A 13,082-nucleotide genomic window follows, 5' to 3' on the forward strand; every position below is an offset into this window, starting at 1 on the left:
CTATGTTGTTATACCCATTTGTACAGGCACCCAAGAATCTTGAGCCAGCGTTACTTTGCCATCATGTTCTATTGGGGAACTGGAAGAATGGAAAACAGCCTCTACTAAACTTGGTGATTCATTTAAACAAGCTTTGTCTCAGTAAAGCAAAATTTGTACCAGTCTACATCCCAATTACCCCAGACAAATCTGCCATGATTTGTAATTACATTATTATTTTAAATTAATCCATCCATGAATTACAGTTGTCTTTTGTTTATTCACTTGTTTAGGCTGTTCTAAAAAAATGAGCAAAGCTTTCAACCATTTATAATAAAGGCAAAATGACCAAAAAGACCTACTCTTTTTTTTAGTTTGCATTAATGAGTTCATCCCAAAATATATATGCAATAATAGAGGAAATTAAGTTATAAATGTAGGGATGTGCTCCAAGACACCATGAAAATCTGCATGCAAATGCATAATAATCACAAATCTACATTATTACAATATTAAAAAATACCTACAATTAAATTATCATGTGGAAATAATCATAATGTTATTGGAAACTCAATTATTGTGGCAACCCTTGTCGGGGAATTAGCAGGCTATGGCAAAGACAAGTCAGACCTGAATTCATCAAATATATATTATCACAATATTACATGTTCACTTCGATTCCATGCAAAGACAAACATCCTCACTCACTAGTATCTGCTCAATGCATTTGTATTATTCATGAACAACTCTGTGATCTATTATACATACAAAACTGATTGTACGCTGCTTGCCTGAGGCTACAATGCAGAGACACAGAATTAATTTTATTATATACACATGCATGATAATTGTGTAGAATTCAGTCAAATATCAAACTCTGCTCCTGTGCTCCATTATTTTACTTTCCAAAAAGAGGTCTAAGGTCAGCAGCAATTTCTCCTTGGTGACAGTGAAACTCTTTGTCATTTAGAGTAGAAAGTTCCTGGGTACTAACGAGCCTGGTGCTGTGATGAATGGTCACACAATTCCCTTTCTTTTCCAACCCCCACTCATCAAAGGGAAAATGTAACTTTTATTGAGATTGTCAACAATTTCTTGCTTCTCATGCACATACAAGTCACTTTGGGCTGCGGACTTAGAGAATTCATTTGTCAGATATGGAGGGAACTTTTTCATTTGTTTTGTAGACTTGGCTAAAATTGTGTGAGAAGATGATCAATACAGTTAGGGAAACTTATCTGCAGCTGTAAGAACCTCTGTTATTTTCAACATTTAAGCAAAACCTCTAAAAATGTTTTCACAGAACCCTCTCCCCTGATTCAAGTTTTCACTAAATTACATTTTTAAATAAAAAACAACTAACTCCTCTTTCTTCAATTGCACAAGGGACTTATGGGAAAGCCTTCTCCAAAAGCAGAAAATCCAGAAAGACAAAGATTATTTCCACACGAGACATTTGTAGTTGTTTTAAGACACCAGGAGATAGAAATGCATCAAAATAAAGAAGGAACATGCATAAGGCATACCTCAAAGTCCTGGCACAGATTCAAATGACATTGAAAATCAGTAGGACACTCAACTTTAATATATTACAATTTAGCTGGCAGCCAGGTTTAGGGGAGTAAGTTATACGTATAAATTTTGGCCACTCAGATTCAGAGATGGGTATCAACTTGCATATTGCACAATCAACTGTTAGAAGGCTTCTAGCCTAATGATCCAAAAGGGTTTTTCAGGGGTGAGAAGAAGTAAAAGGTTATCTTTAACTGAGAAACGGAACACTCCAGTGTGGCATTCTGCATGCTGCATTAAAAATCAGACCCTGAAACCTCTCATCCTTGTAGTTCCACTCCTCCATCCACCATCCAGGGTTTTGGATATCACACTCTGAATCTCTGAGTTTTAAAACTAACTCCTTGCTGAATGCTTTTGGAGTACAGTCCAACTCAAGTGTATCCCAAAACTAACTTTGTATTACTGCGCTGCTTTCAACAGTTATAAGCAAAAGGCCTCTCCAATTCTAGAGAAAATTGGATTCATTTATATCCTAGATTCATAACATTTATAGAAATAGACTGCAACAAGGATTCTAAAGGGTTTCTCCTAGTCTACTCATCATCCAGGAAAGATTTAAGCAACCTGATCTTTAAATCTATGTTTTGTATGCTTATGTCATGACCAGAGCCCACAATTTTCACAGTTTCAAGAACAGTGCAGGGTGATCTGCATTTAGTAGTACATGGCTCATAAGTTTGCCAAAACATCACTAATTTACTAATTTAAATACATAAAATTGTCACTATCCTAATTAAAAAATGTGTTAGACACATAGGAAAATCTCAGGAAGGATGAACTGAACAAATCCCTCACACAGCTACATCACAAAAGGTAATAAGCAAACATGTTAAGGTGGGCTGTTTATCTTAGCTGACTCATGACCATCAAGGACAGAAACAGCAAAACCACAGATCTGACTGTGAACTCCAGGACAGCAGATTAGCTAACTGAAATGCTGGAGATGCAGAAGAAAAGCATTTGTGTTAAAGAACATCTCAGTAATGTATTCTGTCACTCAAGTGTGTGTGTATATATATATGTGCACATATATACATATATGTATGTATGTATGTATGTATGTATGTATAACTCCATTCTGTTCTTGAATGTTTCTTGGGTTTAGGTTGGCACAAGCTACAACTTTTTTAGTGTTTCCATTCCAAGAGGGCTGACAGCTTTTAAATATTCCACTCTTTCACAGTAAACCCATTCTTATTTTCTGCCATTTCAGAAATAGGTGAGCAGCAGGATCTTATGACTCAGGCAATATCATTTATCTTCAACCTTTGCTGTAAAAGTACACAAGTTGTTGGGTTGCAGGAAAAATTTCTCATAGAATTCATTAGTTTGGCAATCTCTGGCAGCCAGTAAAGATAACGAGGAGAAAGGCCCTACTGAAACTCCTCATTTTGTCATCATCAGCCCAGTTCCTTTGAGGGCCATGAGTTGAATTCAGATAAAAATACAAATTTTAAGAAATTTCTTTGGACCTCACCCAAATGACCAAACTTCTTAAGAACATGCGGAGGTCAAACAATATGAGAGGAAACACTTTAATTCAACCTCAGACTGCTGCTCAATCTGATATGCTTGAAAACACCTCCAAGAGTTACCCATGGCATTCTGGAACTTTCTCACTGGCTTTCGAGTCCCAAAATACACTGAAACATACAAGGAAAAAAAAACATAGCTGTTAAGCCACATTTTCCAAGGTTCTAAAATAATTTATTTTAAAAATCATATTGCTTTTAACTGGTTTGTCTAACTGCACTTATTAGTAATCACACCAGAAACGCCAGCTAAAAAAATTCTTGCAAAATCTGATGTTATTTCCTCAGTTAATATTTATTTTTCATGTATCCATAGAAGTACTACATGGCAAGAGTGTGCACACACAGAATAACTCTCAGCTTCATTTTCCTGCCAGCTATCAGACAGCATTGCTCATGCACAAATCTTTTGGTATTTAATATTCATAATGCAGAAGCATCTACTAATCCCAGTTAGGATCAAGGAATTTTATGAGATGTTGTAGAAAACAAATATTATCACCATTCTGCCACAAAGAATTTACAGTTGGACAGATTGACAGACTAACTATTTCTGCACTGGTTGTTATGTGAAAAGTATTTCTTAATCTTATTCTAGTCACTCTTTAATGCAAATATGACAATATAGGTAGCTCTATGCAGTAATGCAGGGCACTCTTGCAGCAAATGCAGGACAATGCTGTACTTCAGCAGCCACAGAGGAAAAACAGTTACTTTGTTTTAACAGGAATTTTTAGTAGTTTGTGGGGGAGGAATATTGTATATTCATTGATCTATTTTATTTCAGTGGAAAGTTACATGATAGTATTAGTCAACCTGAATACATTTCAAAATATAATTCTTTTTCACTGCAAAAGTCGGCTAACATTAACAGCAATATCCATTTTGACTCTCTTTCTAATGGAAACCATTTGACATTTGGTTTCAAAATGCAGCCATATTTTTAAGATGTGACCCTTCTCTAAGACATTTTTCCCCAAAGGATGTGACATCGTAGTGGTTTGCTCATCACATAACAGTTACTCTTAACCAATGACAAAATGGCTTTTCCAGTTCAAGAAGTACAGAGAGGGGATATAAAAATCTTTACATGGCCCTATTGGCCATGATCAACTCCTTGAATCCTTCTTGAGAGGCACGTGAAGAAAGAACAGATTACCTTAGAGGCAAGTTTAGTATTTAAGCATATTTTCTTTAGGAAACCTGCATTGCTGAGAGAACAGCTTTCCCAAGGCTGAGCAGGGAGCTAGACAGGATCAGAGCTCAGGAGTAATGTTTCCCAGTCACATGCGGCCACCAGCTCTCTTCTGTAGCCCACTAAAGGCCTCTGGCAACCTGAATTCCCCAAATGAGGCAGTAGAGGATGCTCCTTCAAATATCTCCTTGATTCCAAGGATGTTTCTATGGTAATTCTGCATTCAAAGTTACTGGTTTGTGCTGCATGAGAGGCTACACAAGGGCCCAAGGAAATGAATGAACCTATCTAAGGTTGTGCATACCCAGGGGGCTTCCATAATTTTGGGTGCGCAGAAATACAAAGACGGAATAATGACAATGTTGTGCTGCACTTCATTTGTTGAATTACTTCAATACCTTGCTCACAGATGTGTGCATGTGAATCTAATCAACCAAACTCCTCGTAGACAGCAGAGATTATTTTGAGAGATTATTCCTGCTTCTGCTAGAGAAAAAGAAGCACCAGCCTTTCACAACCTCTTGAATACAGGGAGTTGTGTGTGTGTGCATATACCAACACACACATACCCCGCTCCGTATATGCACCGAAAAAAGGTGAGAATAAAAATTTTCCTATATATAGCACGTTATTCTCATGCAGATAGGATGTATTTTTATGCAGAAAAAAACCCCACACCTGAAGCTGTTGGATTGTCCATCTAGTTAATCTATTATATTTTAAAAAAAACAATAAAAAACAATGGGGAAAGGAAAGCCGGTATGATCAGAAATAAATATCTGAAAAAAATATGATTTTTCCATATCCCTTGGAATCCTAGAATAGTAAACTTTTCTGTATCTTTTCTTCTAGAATCTGATCCTAAAACAGGACATTAAACTATTTAATTTGCTGTTCAGTAACAGTGACACACATTGCCTTTTAAATGCATACAAAAAAGTTGCATCTTTTTGTTTTCTTTTTTCCCTGCATGTTTGTTGCATACTGACATCAAATTCCCTGCAGGCATCCTAACCTTGCAATTGGAGAAACAGTGCTCCAGGGTTTTCCACATGTCTAATACACCTGGATAAAAAGTGCTAATTGTCACCAACTTCCATTAAATGACAGCAGTAAGGCACAAAATATGCTTGATTTGCAGATGCTAGTGCCACTGGGAATTAGCAGCAGATTAATAATTGTGCAGACCTTGAACATTCCCCTGGCACTGCCAGCCTGAGTTTCCAGTGCAACATCAGACTACAAGGCCTTTGTTTTTAGCTTACTTTCCTGAGGAAATCAGGCTTAGGCATTTGCACTCTTTCCCTGTGTGTGTTTGGCTGCCCTACCTTCCCACAATAATTTCTGATTAATCTGACAAAAAATTTAAAGGAAAGTAGATGTTGCAAACATACAGTGTCCTTAGCAGTTTTGTGAAAAACAGGGAGTTAGGTAGATATAATCAAACCTGAGCCTAAGTGTTTCAAATATCCTGTTTTTTTAAAAATTCAGGTATTCTTGCAGACAAATAAACCGTAATTCTGTTCAAATTTTGTTGGCTCTGAAAGTAGAAGGGAGATGTACCACATCACATATTCAGCAGGCAGCAGCCTTGCATCCAGCCACCTTTATGCATCAGGTGACAGAGTATGTTCCCAGTTTGCAGTGATTTTTTCTTTTTACAAACCTATTGGCTGAAAAAAATCCTTTTTCACCTTGAGGCTTTGAATGGGCGGGCATCAGGACTCAGCTTCTTGCACAAGTTCACCCTTCTTTTCTTTTCCTCCAGATAAATTCAGTGGCCAATGCTGTGCCTTGTCTCCTCTCTTGTTGATCTGTTGCTGCTGTTTCCTCTCTGCTTGGCGCACAGGAGGACACCACCCCTATGGCATGCAAGCTTACTGGGGGTTCTGGTGGCATTGCAAAGCTCATTTCTGCAGGCAACAACACGATTATGGCAAAGGTGAGGGCGAGGTTGAGCAAATGTGTTTCAACACTTCTTTCTTTGTATTTATCACGGTGCCATAGCATTCCTGCAGCCTGGCCTGCTGCTGCTCCAGCTGTCTGTGCAAACTCCTGATGGAGCGCAGCAGCAGCAGCCGTCGGTACATAGCTAGCTGGAGCCGGTACTTCTCCTTTTCCTCCTTTTTCTTATTTTCTAAGGTCTCCAATACTGTTGTGGCCTTCATCCAAACCACACGGCCCAAACCGCAAGAGGCCGCGTTGCCCTCGATGCCGCTCGCTGCCTGCTGTGTGTCAGTCCCAGCCTGCACGGCCTCGCCGGCCTCACCGGGCACCCTTGGGGCCTGCAGCGCCTCGGAATGCAATTTGCCTCCGCTTTTGGCATGCAGGGAGGCAAGGTCCACAGGCAGCAGGTTATCAGCTGCTGCAGGGCACGAGGAGGAACCTAACAATGCATCTACGGCTGCCAGAGGACGCTCAGCCAGCCCCGGGGCTGTCCTCTGTGCCTGGCCACCACTACCCATCTCTGGGCCAGTCAGGGCTTTTAGCTGGGCCACTGCCCTGCTGGAGAGGACAGACAGTCTTTCTGGCACTGCTGAGCTTCCCTTGTCTTCATCAAGGCTGTCTAGAGAAGGGCTGGCAGAGCAACCAGGGGATGCTGATACAGCATCATGAGTCGGAAATAGGTCTTCATCATCACTGCTGTTTTGGATCTCCTCTTCATCTCTTGATATTATAGCTGCTGTCTCAGCCATTTAATGCATGAGCTACAGAAACTTTCTGTGGACAAAGTGGAAGTAAAAGGATTTCATTTCCACATACACACATGGAAAAGCCCAGTGCCGAGTGACATTTGAAGAAAGAACCTCTTTTTATATTTAAGCAATGGACCTATTACTTTTCTAATAAAGCACAACCCTTGGGTCACTTCAGGCCATTTCTTGTGATTTGCATTAGATGTTCTTCGAGACACAACATTAATCCAATAATAATTAAAATGATTTACTGTACTATTAACATTCTCAAATCTTTAAAGGCAAGTGATCTATCCCTGCAGCACTGGCTGTGCTGACTAATTAAAGAGAATACAGTTGTAAATGGGCATTGTAAGCACTTCTCCCATTTAAGAACACAGCTCTAACAAGTGTAGTTTGTAGAGATGGGTGAGTTATCGGGATTGATCAGCTTTAAAGGGAGGTGGAGGTACCACAAACAGCAGGTTGCATTTAAATGCCCTCTCCAAGATTAATCTGTCTGCTACCAGTTTGTTTACAAGGTTGCCTTTCCCCTTCCTATTAATTCTAACAGTAAAGCTATATTAGCACCACACTAGCCAAAGAGAGGAAAAAGAAACCAAACACTTACCGAGGTTACAGAGGGGAAGGAAAAGAGTTACAGTGCATTGTGTCTGTGTATCATATTTTCTTGAATGTGAGTCAGCACAATCTGGAACAGAAACATCACCGTGCTGGAGCAGGAGCAGCAACAGCATTACGCTGTTCCACCCAGCAACAACACAGTCAGTCCCAATCACAGAGGAGTGCAGGGCTGCTTTCTTCCTCCTCAGTGGGCATTCCTCCCTGGCGTGCAGTTTCTATGTCATCTTTGAGCTTCAAAATGAATATCAGGATTGGATGGCATTTTTTTCCCACCTCAAAACCAAACATACCCATTCACCCATTTTACAGGGGGCAATACCTATTGCCCTTCCCATCCCTGACAGTCAGCAGGGAGGTAGCACAGCACTAAAGGAGGATGAGGTATTCTGGACTCCAGGTTTGTTTTCCTTCAGGAAAAAAAAGATTAGATAAGCTTCAGTTGCATGAACAAGTTAAACCTAAAAATGAAGTAAGCATTCAGCACCAACCAAATGCTAAACATGAAGACAGGCAGAAGCTGTAGATCGAAGTGGTTAATATACACCTATGTTTAATGAGGCTGGCCTAATCTTTAAAGAGCAGCACTACATCCAACTAAACAATCCCACAAAACAATAAACTTTATCTGCACTTCTGATGTTCAGAAAAGCTACCTTCAGCATCATCTCTTGTTGTAGTGCCAGGAACAAAATTCACAAATTATCCACCTGCATGTACTTCAATCAATTTACCATAGGGCTTCAGTTGCCTCGAGACCTTCTCTACTCCATTCTTGAATATAAATAGAAGAAAGAAGCATTCCAAAACACTATCTAAAATCTTCCAGCAGCTGGAAAAGAATGAAAGTAGATCCTATCTTCACTTCTACATGTGCTGCAACACAGATAATAATTTCTTATTTTTCATTTGCACTGACTAGCCTTCTTTCTGATGAATCTGCTAGGATATGCTTACAAACTTGAACATGCAAACCCTGGTTAACATTAATTTGGATTTGTACCTTGAGGTGTAACTTGAATGCATTTTTTGGTGCAAGAGAGAATTTGCACTGAATTTGTAAAATAAACTAAATCTGCTGTGCTTATGTGCCAAATCATGCTGCAGATTATATAAATAATACTAGAAAGAGATTAATATACAGTGAGTTAATATACAGTGCAAGTTTATGTCTTGGTGATTCCCATTTATCTGAATCACAAGCTACGGTAATTGAAGAATATGGAATTCAGATAACAGGGGTTCTACTGTATTAACACATTGAAAAGGTTCATTGTAATACAGCATTATGTAGAGAATCTTTTGGTTTCAGCTTCTCTTGTCTCCAAAGCACTGCAGGGCATACTTCCAACTACAAAGAGGACAGGGGATGGGTGCTAGGTAATGTACCTGCTCTCCAGCTATGTCAATACTTTTCTATAAGCTATAGAATTCTGTTCCTCACTTCTACCTTTGTAACAATTTGCTGCAAATAAGTATTTTCCAATAGTCTAACAAGGCATGAAAAAAACAGAGTTTCGGTCTCCAGGGTGTTTTTTGTAATTTTGTTTGTTTGTGGGTCCTGTTTTATGTTTGTTTGTTAGCAGTATTTCTCTGCTGCTTTAATTTTTTCAGCAAAATTTTAGTCAGTACTCTTTAAAGAGATGGGCAGTGGGACAAAAAGTAATTTTGCACACCAAATTAATGTCACCAAAAATAATAATAAATGTTTTTTACATGTGGATCTGAATGAAATAAACAGCATCTGATACAATCAACTACACAATAAAACTCCAATCCAAACTCATTGAGATAGTTTTTCATAGAATATTATGACTTCAGCTGTAATCCATGAAGCTTAATAGCAAAATAATATTCAGTCCATTGGAGTTTGAGAATCAGCAAAATAGAAATACTGTAAATATATATATATTTGTTATTGCTAAATTACAAGTTCTTTTTTATGGTTAGGGCTGCATGTATGTTTCTGTTGTCACCCTTCCCTCTATTGTTCGTGACTTCATAAAATCTCAGCTAAAGGACCAGATGGAAAGGTTCTAGCTTTAGTTTCTGCCTGAAGGTGAATACATATTAAACACTTCAACCAAAAAGTAAAGATGCTCCAGTACAGAAGGGGGAACAAATCCAGTCTTACAACCAGGAAGACTTGAGGAAACTTTTCAGGAGAAAGGTCTCTTGTGTAAACTGGGGAATAGGGAATGAGACCACACCTCATTTCAATGAAAACATGCAAATGCTTGTTCTGAGTTAGCACAACAATCCTATTCATCTAAGAGTGTTACCTTGATGAAGTGGCTCCTACAGTTAATCCTTTTATTTGCTATTTGACAGACCAATGGAGACCTGAAAAGGTCTTATGTTAGCTTCTTCTTCAAAAATCACATTGTGCTATTTCCCTGATGAGGAAATAGGAGAGTTTGCTGTTCCTCCTAAAAACCTGTCTCAGGCAGACTCAGTACCACTTGCTCACCCCTGGTTTCTGTTTTTCTGCTTGTGGAAACCCTTCCAAGCAGAAGCTGCTTCAGATTTCATGGTGAACATTTAGGTCAGACCAACACACCGAGAATTTCAGGTAGGTAAAATGAAAGCCAAGGTGCCTCTGGTCGAGGTTCACTGCCTTTCATTACCACCCACTCACAGGTTGATGCAACTGCAGCAGTTTCAAGGTGTCAATAGACCCTGGGGAGCCACCTTCAAGCTGTCAGTCTTGCAGGCCCCTGAGAGGTCTATGTCAGCACAGGTTTTTAATCCATCACACTCTTTCAGGTAATAGCTACAAGAGGTGCTGGGCAACCTTCAGGATCATAAATGTAAGCACATGCTGAAAGTCTCTGTGCTTGCAAGCTTATGGAATGAGTGCTGAGCCATCACCGTTGGGTTTTGTGTGGTAGCAGAAAAGGCCTGGTCACAGGGGAGTCCCTGCAGGCAGCCAGGACAAGTATTTCTCTTCTAAATATGGTAACATTCTCAAGTATGGACAGATATGAGGACAGAAAGGTGCTTGAGCTTGTTACTTCATTAAGTACAAATATTTTACTAAATTTCAAATCATAAGAGCCAAACACATTTACAAACAGCATCAAAGGTGAGATAAGCATTGGTGAAGAAAGACCATTAAAAGATCAAGGCTTGGAATATTGCATTGTTTTGTATTTCAGTTTGGGGAGTGTTTTTAACAAAGTATCAAAAAATTTCCTATTAAACAGTAGCGTTTTTACATATTTTATATTAATTGTTCTTAAAGATCAAAAGCCATACTTTGTTAATAAACACACTCACATGGCCTTCTAAGAACTCAGCAAGATTCACATGTGTGCATCTGAGGCCTAAATTTTTACCCAAAGATTTTTTAAAATCCTTTTACAGGGTAGTAAGTCACGGAAGAAAGTCATATGTTCCCTTTCTTCTGCCCTCTTACCCAAAAGAGGCAGGAGTTATTACAGGCTGCTCGGCATTGCACCAAATGGTAACAGCATCCCAAGGGGCCAGTGGCCAGCCAGGGATTGCCATCATTCTGCTTGTCCACACCCAGGAGTTTCTCCACTCCTTCTACAAACAGAGAAATAAGAAATGGAGCCCATCAATGACATCAGGAAGTGCTCCAGATATTTCAGGGTTGAGGAAAAGCATCATAGGACATCTCCATGGCTTTGAGATAGAAGGAAATTAGGAACATATACAGAGCTGCAGCCCAGTTGTGTGTTCTGGAAACATTTAAGAAAAGTAGAGTGAATACATGATTTTACCAGTTACGAAAGGTTCAATGGCTTTAAACACGAAAATACAGGCATTTCAGCAGACCATCTTTATATAAAGGGTAAAAGGCATTGAAACAATCTGTTACAACTGGTAAAAATTAGCAGGCTTGTTGCCAGTCTCAACAAAGATGCATGTCAGAGGTAAAAATCTCTAAAGGAGTATGCTCACACTACATTCAGACTGAGTTTGAGTTGTGTTTGTAAGCTTTGAAGTCTTAAGACTGCAGGTGCCAAAGTGACCCAAACACTAGGAAGGGCTTGATGACAAGTTTCACTGCAATATTTCAACAAGTCTACCCCTAACTATGCTTGGGCTTAGCTATTCCCAGGTACACAAAATGGAAAGTACATTTATATGGCTTTATAAAGGTATTCTAGAAGTGAAATGGTTTGATTTTTCCTCAAGGCAGCAGCTGTTCTCCCTATCATCTATGTGGAAAGCAACAGTTTATGATTTCAATCGCTGCTCACCAAGTGAAGGAATAACAGCATCATTGCCCAAACCAGTTGAAGCCCACATTCCTGCCATCAGATCCACAGAGTTGTGTTTTCATGTTGAAGCAGCCACAAAGGACTTTCTAAAGTCTTGTTATGAACTAAGGGATCTGCTTCAGCCTGCACAACGAGCAGCTGAAGGTTGTCACAGAGGCCAAGGTAGGAATGGACAACCCATGGTTACACAAATCTGGGATTTTGCTTGATTTTTCTCCCATCTTAGCAGACCAATCTGTACTAGACAGACCCAACTGGCATCAAATGGGCCAAACAGACTGCTGAAGAAGCACTTTAAATACAGCTCCTAAAAAGTCCAGCACATTTCAACATGAAGGAAACCTCGTATTTCTAGAGTGGTTAAAGAATGCTTTGCAACAAGGATGTCCACAGTGTATACCCTACAAACTAGTAGGGGCACAAATAGAAATCTTTATAGTGCCTTAAAATACCTTGAGAAATGCCAGTTTACCCCACTTACTTTTTCTGTTTCTAATGGAGAGTATATGCTTGTCTATAATTCATTTTCATAGTAAAAAAGAAAATCATATTATATACTGAAAAAAAATTTAATTCCAACAATAATTTCCCCAAACTGGTAAGTGAAAAAGAAATTTTAAAGTATGAAAGCTTTCATTTTTTTTCCCCATTATAAAGAAAACATTTTGTTTCATGGTAACAAAATTAAAAGTAATTACAGTGTGATGGTTCTGTTTCTATGATTTTTAACTTAAATTTTGTAGAATACCCATCAATGTGTTCAGGAAAAAACAAAGTGAGGAAGAGGGAGAGAGGAAAATGCAAAATAATTTGAAGTGGAAGATCATGTAACCTGGGATTACAGTCTTCCTCTGGAGAAGAGACTAAAAAGTTGTTCCTGCAGAAAAGATGGTACTTGAAATATTTTGAATTACCTCCAGTATTAAAAGATTTAAAGGTATTGCTCATATACTGCAAGAACTTCATGCCTGGCAGGTGAATACTGGATTACTCAACCTAGCTGTTAGATTTCAGATGTGAAAATGAATATGAAGACAACTCACATGCCTAGTTGCAGTTTACATCCAGTATGCACTGAGAGAAAAATCCTTTCTTCTAATGAATATGTAAACTGACTATGTAATTTTTGGTAATTGATGCTTATGCTTGTTTTCATTTTGACACTTGATCATAACTGAAAAATTGGCAGCTGAGGAAGAAGAAAACTCTAAGCTGTAAGAATAATAAACAGAGC

The 13,082-nt window shown here is 38.9% G+C and overlaps 1 protein-coding gene across 2 annotated transcripts; it reads right to left on the minus strand.

Annotated features, from left to right (window-relative positions):
- Positions 1-431: 431 nt before the first annotated feature.
- On the minus strand, positions 432-12,410 carry LOC111923809 (uncharacterized). 2 transcript variants are annotated; one of them, XR_015290338.1, is made up of 2 exons: positions 5,976-12,410; positions 432-3,197 (listed from the first exon to the last, which is right to left on the minus strand). XR_015290338.1 is itself a non-coding variant. In XM_086901515.1 (2 exons), exon 2 carries the CDS (start codon positions 6,975-6,977, stop codon positions 6,213-6,215), a length of 765 nt encoding a protein of 254 aa, XP_086757641.1. In that variant the 5' UTR covers positions 6,978-7,002; positions 7,588-12,410; the 3' UTR covers positions 3,240-6,212. The 2 variants fall into 2 exon arrangements, 1 of the variants encoding a protein (XP_086757641.1); XM_086901515.1 differs by lacking the exon at positions 432-3,197 and having other exon boundaries at positions 3,240-7,002; positions 7,588-12,410.
- Positions 12,411-13,082: the final 672 nt, after the last annotated feature.

The sequence above is a fragment of the Cyanistes caeruleus genome, chromosome 1 (assembly GCF_971803275.1).
Source record: "Cyanistes caeruleus chromosome 1, bCyaCae1.hap1.1, whole genome shotgun sequence".
Classification (NCBI taxonomy): Eukaryota; Metazoa; Chordata; class Aves; order Passeriformes; family Paridae; genus Cyanistes; species Cyanistes caeruleus.